The sequence below is a fragment of the Corvus cornix genome, chromosome 9 (genome assembly GCF_000738735.6).
Source record: "Corvus cornix cornix isolate S_Up_H32 chromosome 9, ASM73873v5, whole genome shotgun sequence".
Classification (NCBI taxonomy): Eukaryota; Metazoa; Chordata; class Aves; order Passeriformes; family Corvidae; genus Corvus; species Corvus cornix.
Window position 1 is genome coordinate 24,525,864 of NC_046339.1, and position 22,371 is coordinate 24,548,234.

A 22,371-nucleotide genomic window follows, 5' to 3' on the forward strand; every position below is an offset into this window, starting at 1 on the left:
ACTATGAAAATGACCATTTGATTTCTGTTCTAACAGAAAGCTGACTTCAACTCCCAGTGCTGACCAGAGCAGCAATAAAACTGCAATTTTCTTTCAAACATAGCAGGGAAACAAGTCCACCACCACAGTTAGAAAACAAATAATGTAGCCATGGCTCAAGATAAATCCAAACTTTAATTTTGGCCTAAAGATATGATTGTTGGAAAATAACAATACACTTGCATATCTTTATTAACCAAAATTATATCTACTGATTATTTTACAAATTGAAAGACAGAGTTTATCAGGGTTTTTAAAATCACTGCGTGCTTAGAAAGAAATGGGTTTCTGAATTAGATTAAGTAGCATGAAAAAAAAAACCAAACCAACTAAAACCCGCCTGTGCCGCGGGCCACGTATGCAAGCAGCTCAGTGTCCTGCTCCATTGGCTCTGGCACTGCAGGGGTGATCTGTGTCCACCTGTCTCACAGAACAGCAGAGAACTGCACCCTTGGAGCGCCCCAGAACGCCTGTAATCGAGGCTGCTTGCCTGCTGCCCAAGCTCCCCGGAGGCTGCTGTCCGGTGCCAGGATGCCCGGATCCCATTTATCAAGCCCGGTGCTGTCTGGAGAGGAGCTCCACATGGCCGGGGCAGTGCTCGGGGGAGCCTGGCAGCCGGCCCACAGCCCTTGCTGGGAGCCGGGCTGACTCGCCCGGGGCTGGCGGCCGCTCCCGCCCGTGCGCTCCGGCCGCCGCAAGCGCCTTTGGAAAGCCGTGAACTCTCACAGCGAGCCAAGGCTGCCGGCAGCGCCCTCGGGCGCCGTCCCGGGCTCACCCCGCCGCGCAGGGCAGCCCGCGGGTCAGCCTCCCCCCACCCGGGGGACACAGCCATAGGGGGCACAGCCATCGAGGGGCATGGCCATCGCGGGACACGGCCGCCAGGGCACACAGCCATCGGGGGCACGACCATCGTGGGCACAGCTGTGAGGGACTACGGTCACCATCGTGGGGCACAGTCATCGGGGAACAGAGCCATCGGAAGGTACGGCCATCGGGGGATGCGGCCATCGGGGGATGCGGCCATCGGGGGATGCGGCCATCGGGGTACCGCGGGCGGTGCTGCGGGACGGGGGCGGGGCGGGGCGGGGCGGGGCGGGCGGCCGGGCCCTGCCCGCGGCGCTGCCCCCGCGGCGCTGGGCGGGCGGGCGGTCCCCGCTGCGGCTCGGCGCCTTCTCCTCCTCCTTCTCCTCCTCCTCGTCCTCAACCTCCTCCGCCTCCTCCTCCTCCTCCTCCTCCTCTGGCCGCTGCGGCGCGGGGGCTGCGGGCGGAGCGGCGGCGCCATGAGCGGGGCGGCGGCGGCGAAGAGCGAGAAGCTGGACGAGGCTCAGGCGCTCGCCCGCAGCTGCGCGGGCAGACCCGACTTCCAGCCCTGCGACGGGCTCTCGCTCTGCGCCACCCACAGCCACGGCCGCTGCTTCCGCCTGCACTGGTGCTGCCACCTGGGATGGTGCCACTGTGAGTGAGGGGCGAGGGCGCGGGCGGGGGCGCGCGGTCCCGGCCGTCCCGAATGTCCTGTCGGTCCCCGTGCGCTGCCTCACCGCCCGTCCCCTTCTGTCTGTCCCGTCCCGTCCCGTCCCGCGGCCGGGAGCAGCCCTCTCCCGGAGCTGTCCGTGCCGAGGCGGCCCCAGTGGGACCCTGACCTCGGGCGCTGCTCCCGGAGGGGCGGTAGCAGCGATGCCCGGAGAGTTCTCTTGGGGCCTGCGGTCCCAGTTCCCCTCGCCCCCGTGAGCCGGCCGGAGGGCGGGCTGTGGCATTGGCTGGGCACCACTCTCCTTCGTACCAGCCACTTCATTCTCGGTGCTTATGGTTTTCTTTTTACAGGCATAAACCCTTTTGAGCAGAGAGGTAACTGCTTTAGGCTATATATAGCAGATAGCTTCAAAATCCAGTGTTGAGCCAACTCTGGTGAAAAGGCGCCCAACGACTTTAATATTGGTATTCAAGATCCTGATGTATCTAATCATGGAGGCTGAGATTGAACTGTGGATGTCCAAACATAGTTTGATGAATAATTAATCACATAGAGCCTTGAAGAGCAGGCTTTCCCAGCAGCGTGTTGATGCGAGGTCAGGAAATGGTGATGGAGCCATGCACTTGGATCGTGTTGGGTTCTGGAGATCTTAAAGCCTGGATGATCAAGGTTAACACTGGACCCTTATGTGAACGTTACTTGGTGCTGCTGAAGGTGTTCCTGGACTCCTGACATCCCATTCTCCTTTAAAATCCATTGCTATTGCCATCTCTCCTTGTAATTTAGTCTCCTACATGGATTCCCCTTCACACGCACTTTTTGCAAATTTTGTTTCACGGGGAAAAGGGGCTGCCCCAAAAGCCAGCTTTTGTTTGGATGCAAGCTTTTATATCAATTAAATACTCATTTCAGGAATTTTGCCTTGATTTGGGGCTCATTTGAAAGCAGTTCAGGACAAAAGATTTTCTTCTGTCTGTGCCCTCAGTACTGTGTGGCACAACTGTCTGTGTGAGAAGGTGCCACAGTACCTGCTGCACAGGGAGAGGGATGTCTCACTGGTGTTTGATTGATATCACAAAGGCCCTCAAATTATGACCTAGATTCTTCCCAACCTTTCCCTGGTCTCAGTTATTTGTGGTCACCATCAAGATATATAAACTTATGAGCACTCTGGAGTACAGGATCAGGGCTCAAAGTGGTGCTTATAAACTGGAGATGTTACCCAAAATGATCTGGGAATGGTCCTGGCACTGGGAAGTCAAACATGGAGCTGGGAACACCTGGAGAAGCGACACTGCAGAGAGGGATCTGGGGATTAGGATGGATCACAAACTGCCTGTGCGTCAGCAGCGGGAGGTCTGTGAGGCAGAAAAGCCAAACCCAGAACCCCAGCCTTTGCTTTGGGATGCATTACCAGGAGCATGGCAAGTGTGCAATTTAATTAGTCTCTTCAGCTCAGTGATGAGGAAACCAGGCTGATGGGCTGAGCTTTGGGTGTTGCGCTTTATAGAGCAGTGGGAGAATTGGGGAGGAGATTGCGGAGATCAGCTTAGAAAATATGCTTTACAAGGGGGTGCAAAAGGAAGGGTTGTTTGGGCTGTAAAAGATTGAGGGAGGGAGAAAGGAAGGGAGGAAGGAGGGACGGATGATGAGCTTTGCAAAGTGTAAGGCAGCCCTTGCAGAGAAGCTGTGTTTGAGTCCTGCTCTGCACAGATGTGGCAGATAACCAGGTATCCCTTACCTGTGACAAGGAGAGTTTAGCTTTGGATACTGGAAAACATCGTAACTAGAAAGAGAAAGGAAGCAGGGGAACAGAGTACTTGAGAAGGTGAGGAGTCACGGTCCTTCAGGGAAGGCTTAGAATGGTGTGTCTTAGGCATTACATGGAGCTGCTTCCCTCTTGGAAAGACCACTTGAGATCCCATCCAACCCTTTGCTTCCATGTGGCAATTGTAAGATTTAAAAATAGTTATAGCATTTGCAAGAAGTACAGACTTCCTTCTCAATCCCTCCTTTATGGCTAAGGAAACATTAGGATACCTTTGCCTCATGAAACCAGGATTTTAAATGGAAGATTTTAAGGGAAGTCACACACTTCATTGCCTTGTTTAATCTTCTGAAAGCCATGGAGAAGCGTGGTCCCTTCTTGCCCCTCATTTCCTAATGCAAATTTCAGAGCTAAGGATCTCTTTGTATCCTGCTCCTGTGGAATGAGTTGAGTTGGACTTAAAGGGGGTAAGAATGAGGTCTATAATGGGAAATTGTATAGAGGTCAGAGATGTAATTAAACAGCATTGGGAGTTATCTTCCATAAACACAGTGCTGTAATACCGACTTGGGAATCCTCAGAGGGTTCTTGAAAGTGCTTTTCTGTGACTCTTAAGAGCTGTATTGGGGTACAGGAAGCTCTACATCAATTAAAAGGGCCATTGAAGTATTATTTTCCATCAGTGGCCAAGGTCCTGGAGAATGTCAGCTCAGTTAAAGTGCACTTACACTGAGAAATTACAAACACTCACCATGCCATGATGAGGAGATCGTCTCCTCATGTGTATTCAGGATCACATCTGCTTACTTCAGTGACAGGAGCAATTTAGCGTTGCAGAGCCACTTGGCTATGGAAGGAATAATTGAGAAAGAACCCAGTCTGAATTCCCCAAAGCCATTGAGGTTGGCATGCTCGGAAGTGAGCAGTACTGTAGGCGCTCTCTTTACCTCGGATGTTTCTCTGTCCGTAAAATGGCAATAATAGCTGGCAGGGAGACTGTTCGGTGTATCCAACAGCTCCGAGAGCCTCAGCTGCCCTGCGTGCCTGCATGACTTCTGTGTCTAAGCCCGGAGTTTATTTTAGGTCCTTTTCGGTCTGTTTCAGCCTCGGTGGGGAGCAGATTTGCCTGTGTGGTGTTTTTCTAAAGCGCGTCCGTGCCTGGGGAGCTCTGAACGCGGGGACAGCCTCCGTAAGAAGGGCGTGAAGAAGGCGCAGGACGGGTGTGCCCGGGGAGGCTGCGATGGGAGGGTGCTGGGCTGCCTCGGCTGCCGCTGGAGCCGCCGGGCTCTGCCCGGGAGCGCCGGAGCCCCTCGTCCCTGCTGCCGGAGCTGTCCGCAGCATCCTGCCCTGGCTGCTGCCGGGAGGCTGTGCCGGCTCCAGCCTCCACGTGGAAGCAGGTTGAGGGCTCAAGCCTCGGAGTCCTTTTCCCAGCAGGGAAGAAGGCGTTGGCCCAGGAGGTGGCTTTGACTTCAGCCCCTGTGTTTTGTCCCACGTTTCTCCTCTGTGCCCTGTGTGCGTGCCCTTTGCCAGGGTGGCAGCCCCCTGTTCACCTTCCTCCCATCCCCTCTGACAGCCTAGTGAGGTTTAGTTTATTAGATGCAAGCTGAGAGCCGTAAATTACTCTGGTCTACTTTTTCCAGAGCTGGAGAAAACACGCCAGAGGCAGGTCTGCAGCAAGGTGCCTGCCTCCCTTTCCTCACCTCAGGATTTCCACTGCAGCTGTGATTTGCACTGATGCTGGCTGTGAGGCTGCTGGCTCTGAGGTGGTACCTGCTTATGTCAGAAGGGATCAGATCCTCGGGGTTTGCATCCGTCCTGACCTGACAGCAGGATTTTGACTGTGTTTTGCTAATTTTACTTCCTAAGAATTAGCTGTGAGAGAAGACATCAGGCTTGATACAATTCAGAGCATTCTGTTGCGACTGGGTTCATTTGTGATCTGAATATCTTGCATTCTGTTAAACACCCTGCAAACCCCTCGGTACATTATGCTGCAATTATCAATAATACATGATGAATCGTGGTTCCACAGCAGTTGCATCAATAGACAGTAATTGTGCCACCTTGTATTAGCCTTTCTGTGCTTTTTTTTCCCCTCTGATTCAGCATCAAAAGAACAAGCTTTTAGCTCCTTAAAGCCTCTTGCATATCTTATATTGAAAAGTAAATGCAGCAAATAAATTTCAGTCCCACCACTTTTACAGGTTCAGCTGTTTGGACCCTTTACAAGAAAACAAACCAAGCATAGGGAAAGCGTGAGATCTCCATTTGGTGGCCAGGAAGGGAGCACAGTTGCCAGGCTCAGGCAAGGAACAAGATCGTGGTGGCAGGAAAGGTTTTAAAAAATGCACCTGCTCCCTGACCCTTGCAGTTTGCTAGGTGATGGATAGCACTTGTAGGTGTGCCTTGGAGTAGCTTCCCCCTTCCTGGCATGCATCACACATTATGCCACTGTTAGGCTGGAGTTTGCAGCCAGACCTGGCAGGTGCTGCACAAGGTCAGGCAGGCCTGGCAAGAGATCCAAGGAGCTGTCATTTTTCATGCAAGAGGAGAAAATGGGTTTGTGTGATGGGTGGCATGCCACAAAGGGCACGTGTTTTCTGGGTGATTTTGGGGAGAAGGGCTTCTCTAAGTTTGGCCATGCCAGCAGTATTCTGGGGATGTAGAACTAGAGTATATTTACATGTGTTGTTCACCTCAACAGGCAGCTCAGGGTTTCTCTTGGCTCTCAGAGCTCCATTGCTTCCTCATGGTGTCTGAGGGCACCCAGCAGAGGCACAGTCCATGTGGCTGGGGTCTCATCGGTGCCAGCTGTGTGCTCACCAGGGGAGGGGGGTTATCCCTTATCCATTGCCCACAGCTGCAGCCAGGGAACAAGGTAAATCAGCACAGTCACTGTGCACCTGGGTGTGCTCTGAGCAGATACTGCTGCTCACATGCTTCTCTGCTTGAATCACTAGTGGTTTTCTTTTATAACATTTTAAAATGAAAGAATAAAATGTCTGTCGCACAAAGCTGGTGAAAGTTCTCTGTCGAGGCCATCCTCAATTAAACCTCTTCCAGGGAGAGCGATGTGGTGTGTGTCCATGGCAGCTCCTGCCTGCTCTCTGGCAGGGACACACCTGGCCCAGGTGCAGGCATTTCCCCCTGCCACACAGTGATCTGTGCAGCATTTCCGTGGCTCTGTGCACACCAGCAACATTTCCAAGGTGTCTCTCCCTCTCTCCAGCGACAGAAGCCATCAGCAGGGGCTCTGACAATCTCCCAAGCCCATGTAATTATTCAGACCCCAGTCTGCCTGTGGGAACTGTGAACAGGGAATCAGTGAGGCAGCCCTGCTTTCCTTGACAGAGCTGGTAAGTGAGCTGAGATGGTATGGGGAGGAATTCAGGTGCATCCTGATAGGGCTTGGGGGTCTAAAGAGGAGCTGTGCCTGCCTGCAGCCAGCATCTGTTGATCCCTGCATGTTAGAGGGGCAGCCGCAGCCCTGGGACGCTCTGAAGCACAGCATACACTGTCCATCTCCAAAAGCCTTGCTCTTGTTGCAGTGGGTTTTCCTTACGTTGGGTTTTGGTGGCTGCAAAACTCATTTCCACGTCCAGGAGGGAGCAGAAGGGCAGCAGTGCTCTGGTGCTCTGTGTGTGTCCCTGTCTGCAGATGGTGATGTGGACTGGAGCTCACTGGAAGCAGCCAGTGGTGATGGCAGCTTGAATTTCTAGCAGTACTGTTCTACAGGGCAAAACTACATCCTGATGACTGATTCATTGGATAAACAGGGAAAGGGAGTTGTAACATGCTTATGTTTGAAATTCTGAGTGTTTGAAGGAGCTCATACATTTTTCTTCATGGAAAACTCTGTCTAAAGTGGAGTTGAGCAGTGGGGCTAGGAGCTCTAGGGCTGGGAATTTCCAGAAAACATAGCTTGGTCTAGAGGGAGAATAACCACAAATCCTGGGAGAAATAGGCATTTTTAATTTACTTCTGCTGTGAAAAGGATTTGAACATTCATCCGGTTAAGTCCATGTATCTGGACAGAATGTTTGTGCATTATGTGGAGTGCCAGGCAGGAGCTGCAGAAAGGTGAATGTTGCAGCTTGTAATGGGAAAAGACTTTTAATGAGGATTTGTTGCCTGTGGCTGTGCAAGATCTTCTCTTCACCTGTATTTTGAAGAGCTATGATATTCCAGCTTCGTTTCACTAAGCTGTACACAACCAAGGAAAGAATGTCAGCTTAATATATTCTGAAGTTACTCTAAGGAAAAACACTGCCAGTTTTTATGGGTGCACCATCCCAGACCCAGATGGCATTTTGTTCCTTGGGTTTTAGTTGCAATCTGGAAATCACAGTATGAATGTACCATTGCTAAGAGAACCCACATGTGTCGATCCATTGTACCCTGTGGGAATGTCAGTGCCTCTGGAAGAACCTACTGGCATTCATTTTGAATCCTTACTATAATGTTTAGAGACATGCATGTTCTATTATTATTAACAAAGGCCCAGATATCACTTAACAGAATTAGACCACAGGAAAATCTCTGAATTCAGGCTACTTGCTCAGTGTGTCTCGTAGGACTAACTCTTGAACAGCTCATACGTGATTGAACAGAAATCACTGCACTTCTTTCTCCAGAAGTCTAAGAAAAAGGGACCTGTGTACCAAAACACTTCCTGCCAGCCAAAAACTCTTTGTCATGCATGACTATGAGGCTGTTCTGTAATCTGTCTGTCCACCTGAGAGGCATAATTCACAAAGGATTACATCTGCTTGCCCCAAACTCAGTGATCTGCTGGTAAGAGCCTCGGAGAGCAGCAGATAACTGACACCCTTCCTCTGTGGCTGCTTGAAGGGTTGAGTGCTGGTTTTGTGAAGCCTGAAAGGACAAGGCTGGGGATGCTTCCTACCAGAAGCAAGTACTTCTGAAGAAAAAGTTTATTAATCTTGTGTCTCGTCAGCTGGTGGGGTTGTCTGTGAATTCAGGGTGTCCTGAATCCTGCACGGTGAGGGCTGGGCCTGTGCTCCTGCTCAGGGGGCTTCCTGCTGATGAGAGGCTGCTGGCACTTTTCTCACTGCAGAGGAACAGCCTAAAGATAAAATCTGCATGGAGCTCAGTGCCTGTGGCGAGCGTGTGGCTTCCTTCCTGGACTCTGCAGGTGAGGGAATCTGTTTGCCAGCTTGAATCTGCGAGCCTGCTTAATGCCAGTGCCCGATGCAAAAGTGCCTGCTGTCACATCATCCTCCCTCTTGTGGTTCTTGACGGATGTTTCATGGGTCTTAAATGGCAGCCTGTGGTCATAGCCTTGTATTGTCCCACGAGACTGAGTCACGAGATTGTCGTCGCTGTGACTTCCATCCTGCGGGTCTGCAGAGCTGACACTGCTCAGGTCTGCTGGAAGCACTGAGAGGCCTCTCAGGTGCTTGGCACAGGACCTCCAATTTCCTGGCAGCACCTGTGTGCTCATCAGGAACACGTTTTGTCGCCGCTGGTGTTGCTGCAACCAGCAGAGCCGGGCTTGTAGAGCAGGGGCATCTTGGGGTGTTCTTATGTAATGGCTCTCAATTTAACCAGTGCTGCTGTACACTTCATGACTCACTGCCAGCCTTGGTAACTTACTTCTGCACACTGGTGAGGCTCTACTAGAAAACTGTGTTTCTATAAAGAACAAAAAGCAAAATGCTTTACTCACAAACAGTGTAAGATGTTCCCGAACGAGAGCTGTGACAGTGTGGGCTTAGCTGCTGATGGATGGCACAAGCTTATACTAATGCAAAAGCTGGTTGACAGTAGATTGGATTCCAGGTAGAGCATCTCTCTCTCTCTGCATATAAAGTTATCCTGGTTTAATGTGTTGTGGTTTTTCTTCTAGCACCTCCATGAATTTATCTGCCCACAAGATACAGGGTATGTTTTCATAATGGCTTTGATTCTTCCACTAATCAATTTTTATGTAGTGACTGATCACAGAACTCAAGAAGTGCAGTTCGTGCAATTTGGAGATTTTTTTGGCGATAGTTGAGTATATTCACGTAGATGGAAGTCAAAAACCTACTGGGAGAGTGAAAACTGATTGCTTGGCAACTGGGCCTTGTTTTTAACATATCCATACTTTAATTTAGGCCACGTAACAGTTGGAATTTATACATAACCTATGTTGTAAAACAATTTCAGCAAGAGGCATGCATTTGTATTCTTGTTCTCGCTGGTGGCTGCGGAGCTCGAGAGCCCACACGTCTGCTCTCGAGGCTGCTTGTTTGGTTGTGTACTTGCACCCAGCTCTGAAATGACTCCCTGCTGTGCCCAGCTCTGTGCCAGGCTCTGGCTGTCCCTCTCCCTGCCACATGATGCTGGTACTGGTGTACACCTGCAGCCATTCCAGGCAGGATGCTTGCCTGCTCCATGCTGCGTGGCTGCCTGGTTGGATTTCAGTGCTTTCCTGAGCCTTTTCAGAGCTTTCCTGAGCCCCACTCCAGGTGTTTGCACTCTCACTCACTCTCTCCCTCTCTCCCTCCCTCCGTGTCCCTGGTCTCTTGTGAAAGGTTGGAACAGCATCAGGTGTGGCAGGGTGGACTGACCAGCTCCTGCAGCCTTCCTGCAGCCCACCAGCATTAGCCCAGCTGTAGGCAGGGCAGGTGGAGGGAAACACTCACCTTTTGCTTTGTTTTTCCTCCCTGTGCCAGTAGACCTTGATCTGCTGGCACAGGAGCCATTCTCCAGCTGGTCCTGTGGGATCTTGACTCTCTGGATGTGAAGCCAAGGGCGATGCTCCCACCTCTGCCAGCACTGGCTCACTGTGCCACAGCAGAGAGCTGTGTGTACTCCCAGCTCCACTGTCCAGGTGCTCCAAGTCACTTGCCTGCAGTGGCACTGTGTGACACAATGGCTTGATGTGATACCCACCTGCTCCACCTCCAGTGGTGGTACTTGAGCTTCTGTTTGCTCATGCAGAGCATTGCTGGATCCCCCCCCACTTCAATGGGAGTGTTGGTGCCCATACTTGCACTCCTCAGCTTCACGTGGTGGCGTGTTCTGGGCGCAAGCAGGGACAGCAGTCCTTTAAATTCCCCAGAAATGGGTGCTTGTGGTAGAAATAGCTTGGTTTGAATGGTGTGTGAATGGAGATGTGCATGAGGCACCAGCAACAGCACTGGGATGAGGGTTAAAAGAGTCTGTTGGGAATAAGGACCCTGTTCCCAGCACTGAGGAATGTGTTGTTGTCCAGCCTGAAGGCTCCTGCTCCCACACAGCCACTGCACAGATGATGTGCCAGCAGGAGATCCTGGCTCTGGCCACAGGAAGGGAGCAGCACAGGTACAGCACATCCCATGGGCCATTGCTTCTCCAGTCAGCCACCAGGAAAACTCTGTGGCCACAGAGATGCATCTATTCCAAGCTGCAAAACCCAACCTCCTGCCCCAGCTGTCCCCTGTGGGTGCAGAGTGCAGGTCTTTGGAGAGGACTTTTCCTTCAAGGGCCTGGTGAGCTGTTCTGCTTGTTTGAGAATTCCCAAGAAAGCATTGCATCACACGCAGAAGCTCCGGGTGCCCCCTGCAGCACATATCACACACCTGGAAGACAACTGGATCTTGTGCCTCCAGTGCCTTTGATTGCCAGGCAATGCCATGGTTTTCTGGGTAGTTTGACATGGAGCTGTGCTTATGTTGCTTTGTTTCCATATCAGCACACTGACTTGGCTGCATGGAAACCATGGGCTGCTGAAGCTTGAGCAGATGGTGCACAGGGATGGGGTTGTAGAATAAATATTTAGCACTAAGCCATTTTTTTGCTATTTTCTCTACTGAATTTTAAAAATATCTAGTGTAACTTGGGGGATAAAATTTCTCAGGGGAATGTGTAAGAAGTGGCTGTTCTGGCCTTTGGGGGTGGGTTGGGAAGGGATGTTGGAAGATGAATATCCGTGGATTCAGAGCTTGGGTAGTGTTGCCCAGCTGCCATGCTGATGGATGTAACCAGGGCTGTGCCACGCTTTCCATGCCTGTGCTTCCGTGTTTTTGGAACCCAGCATGGAGCTGGGGTTAGGAGCACCTGTGGTATGGGTGACATTCTCCAGATACTGAAAGGAAAGAGCTCCTCCAGAACACACACATGGTGTGTGCTGCTGCTCACTGCCTTTTTGGGTGCTGGTACTCTGTTCCCGTACAAGGGTTAGTGAGCAAATTCGGCCCCTGTAAGAGGGTTTATGGCTGCATGGAACATCCCTCAAGCCTTCAGGGTTGTTTTTGCTTTAAGTCCAGTAAATCCGTGTAAGCAGTGAGAGGGAAGAGCAGGGATGATGGAGGAAGCTCCAGGGTCTGTTTGCATTTAAGCGTTACCTGCTCTTAAGCTGATGTGCACAGAAACTCCTCAAAGGCTTAGACAGCTCACAGCATGTACTGTCATGATCCTTTTTGTATTTAAAACAGATCAAGACAAAAGGGCATTAAAATACAAATTTGATGAGGGAAAAACTTTCTGATTTTTTTTCCCCCTCTGTGTTGGTTTCCTGTGAAAGACGTCGAGTCAGGGGCTGGCACAGCTGTCTGGCTGCACAGCAGGGAGGGAACACCGCTCCTCCACAGGAGAGAGCTGGCAGCTGTATGGAATTGCTCCTGGGCAGCCACTGCCAAAACATTGCTGCACTGGTTCTTCCCTGTGCTTGGCTGGGGTCTGCGATGGGATGGACTCATTAGTGCTCGGATGGAGGTGCTTCTGTGAGAAGGAGCCCTTTGCAGTGATACATTTCTGTTAGGGCAGAGCCTGCCAGCCCTTCCTGCTGCACTTCCAGCCTGCTCAGGTCCTGCTGCGTGCCTTCTTTTTCTGTTGTTCCTTTGCTGAGTTGATTTGTGCCCTTGGAGTCTCTTCTGTGATCCCTTACTGGGCCTTCTAGTTCTGCCAGAATTCCTGCAGGTATGCGGAATGTTCTGTTTGCATTCCCCACACTAGAAATTTGTTTGAGCAATCTCAGTGCTTTTTCAAAGTTCTTCGGACAAAGTGCAAGGCAGAAATATCACTTGCACCGAGGTGCTGCATATCTTTATCTACGAGGCTTCTTCAAGGTGGAGAATCATTTCAGTTTTGCATTATTATAACCACCAATGGCCCAGTTCAGCTCTCCTTGAGCCTGTAAATCTGGCAGCACCTCAGTGTCCTGAAATGTTTTCCATTTCCTCTGGTGGCTCATTCCACATCTTACGGTCACCACACAGCCCGTATGACGTGATGTCTGTTCCACACATCACAAAGAAGTGCAGGCTGAGCGAGCAGTGGGGTTTTTCACATGTGCCATCTGTAAATGTGCTCCAGGTTTCTCCTTCCATTTGTTGTCGCCCCTCTGGAAAAGTCAGAACTGTGCTCTAAGTGTAGTTTGGAGTTGTGATAGTCCTCGGTGAGTATTTATGGGTAGGGCAACCTCTGTTTGCAAGGGTTTGTTGTTCCAAGCTGTGCATGTAACTGGAGAGAGGAGGAGGAGGAGGAAGGCCAGAGCAGTCATTTTGTCCACTGTTCAGCTGGCAGGGCTGGAAGGCAACAACCCCAGGTAGGTGCCCAGCCCACCATCACACTTCCCGATGGAACTCTGCTCTGCTGGGCACTTGGCAACAACAGGTGTGATGGGCACCTCCAGCAGGCTGAGGGTGCCGAGTGCCCTCCATAAACCTGTGGTGTGTTTAATCCAGGGTGTGCAGCGAGCTTTGCTTCAGTCACTGAAGGAGGAAACCCTCCCCTGCCCCAAGGTTCTGCTGTGCCAGCGGTGAATCCATACCCGCTCCCTTCCCGTGCCCTCAGGCTGGGCTGGAGAACCTGTGCCACCCACTGCCCTGGGGGACCCTGGAAACCCAGGTGGGCGTGACAAGCTTTGTACCGTCCTGGGGCCGCTGTGCCACCGCCGGCGGCAGGGCACCCCTGCAGCTCGGAGCTGTGCCCACCTGCCAGACAGCTGCCATGGGCACTGCGCTTCCCCACAGCCAGACCCAGCTCTCCTGCCACGCCCAGGAGATGTGGAGCAAGTGCTGCTGGAAGAGCACTTGGTTGTTCTCCATCTCTTGCTGTGAGGAAAGCCAGTGCTCGAGAAGCTCAGCTCCGAGCTTTCCACACACAGAACAGCTGTGCAGGGAGCTCTCCTTGGAATAATGTGGAACCCCTCCAAGGCAGCGCTGTCTCCTGTCACACATGCATTATGAATGCTTCCTTTGCCTTCACTCCTTCAGAGCTGTGTGGTATTTAATTAGAGGGTTTTTATGTTCTCCAGAGTGGGACCAGTTCCCCTCCCGTGTGAGCTGAATTTTTTGGCAGGGTTGCAAGTGGCAGTAGGAAAGTCTGGCACAGCTGGAGTGAGAATCCCCTTGGACTTCACAGGGGGGGATAGCTGGTGCTGTTACACAGGGATATGTTCGGGCAGCACCAAGTCACCGGCGTTTAGGGAGCAGCTCCCTGCTGGTGGACAGGACACCTCCCTCCCCACCCTCACTGGGGGCCTGTGGCAGCCATGGACTGTGCCCTGGGGTCACAGCTCCAGCCCCTCTGGAGCATCCACCACAGCCAAAGGCATGGAGATTCCATGGGACCAGAGCCAGTTCACCTTCAGCCCACCTCTGCCTGGGACTTCCACAAGTGCTCAGCCCACGTGGGAACAGTTCCTAAGCTGAGCCAGGCCACGTTCAATAGCCTGCAAGTAGCAGGTCTTCGTTAACCTTGCTGATTTTTGGAGATAGATGAGCTGGCAGATGGGAGGCTGTAGAAATATTTGTTCCAGCAGCTGCAAGGGGAAGAATACATATGAAAAAAAGATTTTATCTTTGAGTTAATAGATGTCTAAATGCCTTGCATGTGAACAAATACCCGTGGTACGTATTGCTGACTTAGACTCGTAAGATCCACAGCTCTCTCTTACCATTTTCTGAAGTGCAGTGCAATTCATGGTGTTATTTATTAGGACTAAGTCCTCCAAGGTAGCATCTTGAGAGGGTAATACTGGAGAATTTATGAGAAACCTCCCTCCTGTAAGCTGGACTTCTTTTTTTTTTTCAATATGCCAAACACATTAATGAGTATTAGAGGTAAACCAGAATGCTGGGATGGAGGGAAGTGGAAAAGAAAATTTTCCAGCAGCACCTCTGCTTATTTCATGGTTATTTTGTATTAGCCACGGAAATTGCTGCTGTTTTGTGTCTGTTTGGTGAGGATGCATGCAGACTGCCCAATTAGCAAAAAATCAGAGATGTGACCTCGTGGCTTGTTTCCCAAGGCTTGGTTTGGGGTTTTGGAAGCAGGAGGCTCTCTAATACAGCTTCCAGTCAATCAGCCACGTTGTTCTGGTTAACAGTGCCACAAAAGTAAAAAATTTTCCGAGTTGCCTGAGTTTGCTGGAGGTGTGCAGGTGATGATAGAGCTCCCTGCTCTGCTGGATCCTGCCTTAGCCTGCTGGCAGGCTCAGTGGAGGCATGGAGCCAAGGCTTTGGGGAACAGCATCCATCCGATTTGGCAATAGAAATCCTATTCCTGTGCACAGAGCAACAGGGAGATGAGCACTGCCCAGCACTCACTTCCTTGGACATATTTGAATAGTTGTTCTGCAGTTGAGTACTGGCTGTAGCGTGTGCCAGGTCCCTGAGGATTTGGTTTGTGTGCTGGCACAAGGGCCAGCTGAAGAAACAGAGAAACAATCGTCCCTTTCTCGTTGTGCACAGGCTGCTGTCACTGCGAGGGGTCAGACAGAGGGGCAGTGATGGTGGGGGATAATGCCCCTAGCATGGAGCAGGCTTGGGGACAAATAGCCTATAGACCTGTTTCTGGGGTCTCTCATTTCATCCTCTCACCTGTCAGGCAGTGGCTGTCATGGACAGCCAAGACTTACCATGGCAGTCATTCTGGCAGAGCCTGATCTCACAGACACAGTTGCTGTTTCCAGGAGAGGAGCAGGCTCTTGTTTCCCCTGAGCCCTTTTGCCACGGTGGTGGAAGTGCAGAGCCGGAACTGTGACACCTCCTCACAGCAGCTCTTAAAGTGCACAAGAACTTCCCAGACTTCTGCAAATGCAGCAGATTTCTTTTCACAGGATTTGGAGTTTGTGTTTGACATGTGCAGTAGTTTTCGTTCACCGCCTTCCGCATAGGCAGTGGTGGGGAAGTGACCCAGGAAACAGCTTGGGATGAGGTGTCTTGTGTGACATCTGTATTTGTGCAGAACACTGTCATTTACGGGAGCGTTCATCAGCACAGAGCAGTCACAGAGTCCTTCAGCTGACTTGGAATAAATAGGCAGTAAGTTCTGAGCTAGTGTATTAAATGGGATGGATCAGAATAGGTGCTCAAAGTACTGTTCTATCACAGACTGTTGCCAGCTGTTCAGAGTCAGCAAAACTATTGCTGTTGATTTCCACGGGTGTTTGATCAGATTGAGATGGATTATAAGAGAACCTGGGGACTTGTGCTTCTAGGGGCATTTCTAGTGAAAAAGCCAGTCCTGGGAATCCTGCAAGCTGCAGGGGTGAGGGGCAATCTTATTTCTAATTTCTGCATTTATTTTTCATAGGCTGCATCCTGGCTGAGGTGTTTCCATGCATTATGTAGGGTGAGGAGTGGTAGCTGAGGCTGTGAGCACAGCATTGTCCGTGATCCAATCTGACAGCCCCAGTTCTGAGCACCTGGTCATGTTTTGACACAAGTTTAATCTGTCTAAAATTGCCTCTAAAAACAGCTAAGACTTGACAAACTTATACCAGAATTCTAAAGAAATGTAGAAATCAATTAACGTGGAAAATTCTCTTTGTTGTGTGTTGGCTGATTCCTGCTTTACCCTGGCAGAGCTTGTCCTTGGCACGTGAGGAACGTTCCAGCCCCGGAGGTCACACAGACAGGCTCTGAAATCCTGTGCTCAGGGAATGGCTGCTCTTTGCTCCTGCCCTGGAATTAGTGCCAGCGGGGCAGCCCGAGACATGCAGGGAGCTGCTGCGGTGGAGGAGCAACCAGCTGAGCTCCAGCAGCTCCTTGGCTGCCCCGGCCGCCGCTCCTCTTCTTTTCCCAAAAGGGGAAAAACAAACACCAAAAAAGTCAAACTGAGGAGGCTTTGCTTTACCATTCCATGCCTGTGCTGTAAGCTTCCTCGGCTTAAATCCATTGCTTTTTATTCCCAACATCCTTCTGCCAGCACGTGGTAGCTGTTTTAAGTGGAAAAACAGAGTCCTCTTGTACAGACACCTTTGTTCTTCCTCCTGGTAAAATCTTCACTGGACCCTTCCTTGGACTCTTCAAACAGAGGTGGCACAGAATTGAGTTGAAGAAATATTTTTCATCAGTATCTGGTTTTATTTTATCATTGGTTGTCAAAGGAGCCCACACAGAAGCACTCCAAATCTATGGATAAATAGAGCGTCATGGTTTCAGGCAAGGGCAGGCTGCACTTCAGTTTCCATGAGCTGAATTTATCAGACACTATCCCAGCCAGGAGCACAGTAATCATCAGCTGTGGGGCTTTGCAAGGCAGTGGCATATTTAATGTTCACTAATTTCACAGAAGGATTTCTGGGAAGCAGCAGATGGCAGGAAGCCGTGGGCTGCTGCTGTGGCTGTGAAGGTGAGGAGCTTCCTAGGGAAGTTCTGTCCACGAGATTTGAGAAACCTCCAAGGGACCCCATCACTCAGAGACCGCCAGAACCACGGATCTGTGCTGGAGCAGTGAGAGCTGTGCTCTGCCTGTGGCTGGAGCACGCAGCTGCTGGATGCCAGCACTCATTCCTCTGAGTCACAGCAGGTTTAGGAACTCCACCATGGTAAAGAGATGGCAAGTGGAGAGGATGGCTTTGTGTTTTCTGTCATCCAGCCATAAGCAGACAGGAGAAAAGCTCGATTTGTTGTCACTGAGCTTTCCCCGTGGCTCTGTTAACAATTACCATTCCACAGATCGTAGGGAGAAAACATTGGAGGAGGTATTCGAGGGGAGCTGGTCAAAGCCATTCACACACTTCCCTCTGCTGCCAGCTCTGTCTGCGCTCTCCTCCCATGGCACACGGGTGGGCTCTTCCCTCGTCGTGCCTGGAGCCTCTCCCACGCTCCAGAGCTCTTCCTTCGGCTCCGAGGCCTTTCTGCTGTGCTCCCTGTCCTTGGGCTACGGGGCGTGGAAGTCCCAGCCGACTTTCACACGAGCCTTCCCTTCCAACAGCACAGCGGGGTGGGAGAAGCCTTCCCGGTGCTGGAGGTTCCCGGTGACGTCCCGGAGCTGGCAGAGCTCAGGCTGTGCGTGTGGCCCGGCACGGCTCTTCCCAGGGCCGGGAGGGATCCCCAGCCTCGGGGGATGCTCTGCTGCAGAGAGGCGCTGCAGGGGGAGCGAGCCCTTCTCTGGGGCTTGCAGCAACCTGGTCTGGCAGGAGGTGTCCCTGCCCAGGGCAGCGGGATTGGAACTCCGTGAATCTTTAAGGTGCCTCCCAACGCGAGCCATTCTGCCATGTTCCAAAGGAGCGGGTGATTCAGGGGGAAAGGCTGCACCGACCTCTGAGCTGGGAACACACCAGCACTCAGCTTTCCTTAATGCAGGAGCTTTCTGCCCCTCAGCTGGAGAGCTCCAAGCACCCGCACAGCCCCTCCGTGCTTTGGTGCATTTGCTGCCTGTGCAAAGCAGGATCTGCCGCGCGTGCAGCGAAACTCTTCCGACAGCCCCACTACTCACAGGGCTTCTGGAAATTTGTGCTTTCCCACCGGATGAGCCCCTGGGGAGACATGACTCTTTCAGAGGCTTCATGCAAATAAAATGCAGCGGTTTACAGTCTTAGGCATAGCCTCGGGTTTCTCAGTTTTTCCTGACATAGTCCCAATTTTCTGCTCTCTTATTTATTTCTTTTAGTGAAGATGTTCAGTTCACACTTTGTTCTGCTCAATATAACCAACATAATCCTATTTTCTTACTACTTAACCAGATAATCAAGGTGCCAAAAGCATTTCTAAAGCTTGGAAATTCCCTTATTTTCTGCCTTAAAATTCTAGTTGTAGTCATGTATGAACTCCTGGTTTATAATATGGAAGAACACGATTTAGAAGAAACAAAGAACAGGGAAACACATGCAAGGAGACTCACTGGAATAATAATGATGTATTAAAATTTTGATCATTGTAGCAAAGATGTAAGCTAGAACTTACATGACATGTTCAGTGGGGGGAAAAAAGCCTCTGAGAATCTCATCAGTTTCCTTTCTCCTAGAGGGTGGGGTGGGCAGATTTGGCATCTTTCCCCCTTCATGGCTATGGAGTTGTGCCCCTGGAGTAAATTCTCCAGAGTTAGTCATGTCCTACAGCTGTCCTCGAGGCAGGGGCAGGGAGAGGAGCAGCCCTGGGGTACAGGAGGCAGTGCTTACCTGCAGCATGAGGTGTCACAGGATCCATACCTGGAGAGGCCACAAGAGAAGCAGCGGCTGCTGCCAGCAGGGAACTCTTGGTGGTGTCCGAGGGTGTCAACGTCACCGCTTCGGTTCTGACTCAAAGGCAGCAACCTTTAAACGCTGCTCCTCTGTGTCCCCACAGGTAAATACGTCTACCAGCCCATGACGCCTGTGGAGCAGCTCCCCAGCACCGAGATCCCCGTCCGGCCCCGGGAGTCCCCCAACACCATCCAGATCTCGGTGTCGCTCACCGAGCACTTCCTCAAGTTCGCTCCCGCCTTCCAGCCGCCGCTGCCGCCCGAGGCGCCGCAGTTCTGCACCATCGCCGACCTGTTCATCGACAACTACCGCGTCAAGTGCATCAACGGCAAGATGTGCTACGTGCAGCGCCAGCCACCTGCCCCGCACAGGGCAAAGCCCGACGAGGGCTCCGTCCGCAATGCCTTAATCACAAAGGAGAGCAATACACCAAAACCAGAGCACTGCTCGTCCCCCTCCAGCTCCGAGGACTCCGGCATCAACGCCGTGGGGGTTCACTACGTGGAGTCGTGTGACGAGGACACGGAGGGGGTGGCCGAGCTGAGCTCAGAGGAAGATTACAGCCCGGATAGCAGCTGGGAGCCGGACGAATGCCCGCTCCTGTCGCCCTCGCAATGCGAGATGGAAGTGATTGAGACTATAGAAACCACTGTGTAACCACACAAGTCGGCATCGGCTCAGTCCACTTCCTTCTCAGTAATGTTGCTTTTGTAGTATTTCTATTTTCCGTTTTTTCTGACAATCCCTTTTTTCCAGTGCACTTGATATTTCAGATTCCTGTCATGGGAGCGCGGTCACAGGACTTACATATGGCGAACTAGCAACAGCCTGAGCAATTTTAACACGTTCTCAGCCTGATCAGCTCTCCCACGTCTGCACGTAAGGTAGTGACAAATCTTAAGACTTTTCTAGCAGAAGTAGGCCCTTTTGTTGGTCTGGGTTACCCCCCACACAGCTTCTCACACGAGGACGTGCCACTCGAGATGTTTCCACCTGTCGGGTTGTTGGCAGGGAGCCCTCAGAGCACGGGGGGTGCGTGCCTGGAGCAGCAAACCGAGGTGCCCTTACTCTTTCTCAAACAGCTACACGAGGCTTCTCCTGTCTCTGTCTGTCCTGGCGCCTTGTCCGGCCTCTTCCTGGTGCTGGTGTGACCCTTCTCCGAGGCTGTCGGCACCACGCTTCCAGCAGGTTGGAATGGCAGGCTAGAGAATGCACAAAGTGCCTCCAACTTTTCTCCAGGCTATGCACTGAGCAGCTGCTGAGGGTAGGCCAGGCTCTGAAATCTTCTGAGAAGGTAGCTCATGCTCTGCAGGGGGATGAGTTGCCTGAATCCAGCTGGTCCCTTTTCTCTGCCTGGATCTTGGGAAGGGGGTCTGGCTTTTGCAGGTGGGCAGGAGGGGGAGCAGGCAGAGGTGGGGCATGGCCATCTAACCAATACCACACTGGACTGGGGAGTACCAGGACAGGCGAAGGAAGCGACTACCTCCGAACACCCGCCCCTGGCTCCGCCTCTGCCTCCTCCTGGGCTCTTTGGTGCCGGACACTCAGGACCAAACAGCCTCAGGGCCTGCATTTGCCTGAAGAATAACAAAGTTTAAAGAAACAGAATTCTACCAGCCACACCACTGTGTTGGCAGAGCTTGGGCACAGCGTGGAGATGCCCCTGGGAGGTGGCATGTGAGCTTGTTAAAATACAGCCTGAGGTCATCCTAGTGGAGAGGGGAGGCTTTGGCTCCTGCTCCGTGGCTCCCAGCCCAGGAGCAGGGTCGGAGCAGGGGACCCTCACCCGGCTGGTAGCGGAGCTGTCTCACAGGAGGTTCGGTTTCCGCCGCGCTTGAAGGAAACAAAAAAGTCGCTCTCAGATTCCAGCAGCTGCAGGGAGCTGGAGCCAGTAACTCCTGTGCTCCCGCAGCGCTACTGCCGTTCTTTGTGTAGTTGCTGTTTGCGTTTCAGAAGTCCCTGGTGAATCCAAGGCTGTATAAACGTGTACAGTTAGTGACTGATCCTAGATTATAGTCTGTGGTAGAGGATGGCTCATCTCTCACTGTATCCTGACAATGTGTTCCCACTTTTATACACTTTGTAATCAATATCTTTAGAAGACATTTAGGCAACAGTGTGTGTCTGTGCACATGCACGTGTCTGGGAGTTTCCATGGGTGGATACACAGTAATGCTGTACTTTTTAGACTAAGACTTTCGGACAAAAATAATAGGTTTTATAGTTTTGATGACTTACATAAAAATGTGCAATGCTTGTGAAACAAGGAACTTGGGCCATTGCATGAACAGATACATTCTCACAAGGCACTTAAAAATACTCGGTTTTTCTGAGGGCATTTAAACAAAGGCTGTAGTAAAACTAAATAGGATTTATTTAATTTTTAAGGGCAGGGTTGTCTTTCTTGGCTAACTACAGTTTCTAACAACATTTTGGTGTCTTTGGACCATTCAGACACATTCCATAGGTAGAAGGAAACATATATAAACCTACAGCATTTATTCATATTTAACCTTTCAATTATAACCCAAGTTGAGAGCTGAATGAGCTCACTCTCCTGCCTGGCCTGGCTGAGCTTTCCTCCCGGAAAGAAGGTGGCTCTTCCTGCCCTGGGAACGGCTTCTCCTTCCCAGGCAGGATGGGTGGGCTGGCGCAGCAGGGCCTTTCCCAAGGGCAGGGTGCTCCTTGCCAGCTCTCCCTGGGGCACCAAGGGCAGGGAAGGTGAGCAGGACCCCCTGCCCGGCACAGCTCGCCTTGTTTGCAGGCGAGCAGAGCCGCAGCCCTGGCCGGGCACCGGCGGTGACCTCGGGGGTGCTGGTGGCAGACACAGCACAGGCCCCCTGTCAGGATCCATTCTTTCTTTAACTGTAAGTAATTAGCAATACCCACAAGCTGTGAGTGTCTCCTACCCAGGATTTGTTCAGATGTCTTAAGCACAATAAGCTGCCTCTTCCTTCTGTTGTTCCTGGAAAATGTCAGCGGCGCTCTGGGGAGTGCCGGGGTGGTGGCGAGGGCAGGCAGGGCCCAGCCGCGGGGATCTCCTGCTCCATCCCACAGCCGGCTCGGGATCGGGAACGCTCCCACGGAAACGGGGCTCCTTCCTTTGCACAAACCCGGGCGTGGCCGTGCCGTCGCAGCTGTGCCCTGGGCTGGCTGCTCCCCCTGCCAGGGAGAGGTGTGTGTATATTTCCTCTTGAATAAAATACTGAACAACTGGCCTTCTGCTTGTCCTAACTGCCTGCGTGCTTTCCATGCTACAGAGAAACATTCCCGGACTTCCAGCAAAGGAAGAGCTGCTCACAGCTTCAGATGGCAGCCCCGGAGCCAGGCAGAGAAGGGGAATACCCATGGGAGCACACCAGGCCCTGGAACGTGCTGGGGCTGGTGGGCAGCCTCATGGCCCAGCGCTGGCTCACCTGGAAAGAGCTGCCCCAGCTGCTGTGTGGCTGCAGGCTGGACACAGGCCAGGGTAGTTCTGCTCATGGGCAGGAGGTGAGCACACAGGGCACCTCGGGCCCCAGGGCACTGCTCCTGCCCAGCTGAGCTCTGCACAACACCTGGTGCTTCTGTGTTCCTTGGAGGCAGCCGTGCTGCCCCACATTCCTGCCATTCTGCATGAGCCCTGCACCGATCAGCCACTGGAGTTCTGTGTGCAGGGAGAGCAACACCTGCCTGGTGCTGGGCTCTGGA

General features: G+C 52.0%; 1 protein-coding gene across 1 annotated transcript; it reads left to right on the forward strand.

Moving 5' to 3' along the window:
- Window positions 1-1,162: 1,162 nt before the first annotated feature.
- On the forward strand, window positions 1,163-21,899 carry C9H3orf70 (chromosome 9 C3orf70 homolog). Its single transcript, XM_039557101.1, has 2 exons — window positions 1,163-1,494; window positions 18,785-21,899. The coding sequence occupies exons 1-2, from the start codon at window positions 1,320-1,322 to the stop codon at window positions 19,336-19,338; spliced, it is 729 nt and encodes a 242-aa protein (XP_039413035.1). The 5' UTR covers window positions 1,163-1,319; the 3' UTR covers window positions 19,339-21,899.
- The last annotated feature ends 472 nt before the right edge of the window (window positions 21,900-22,371 follow it).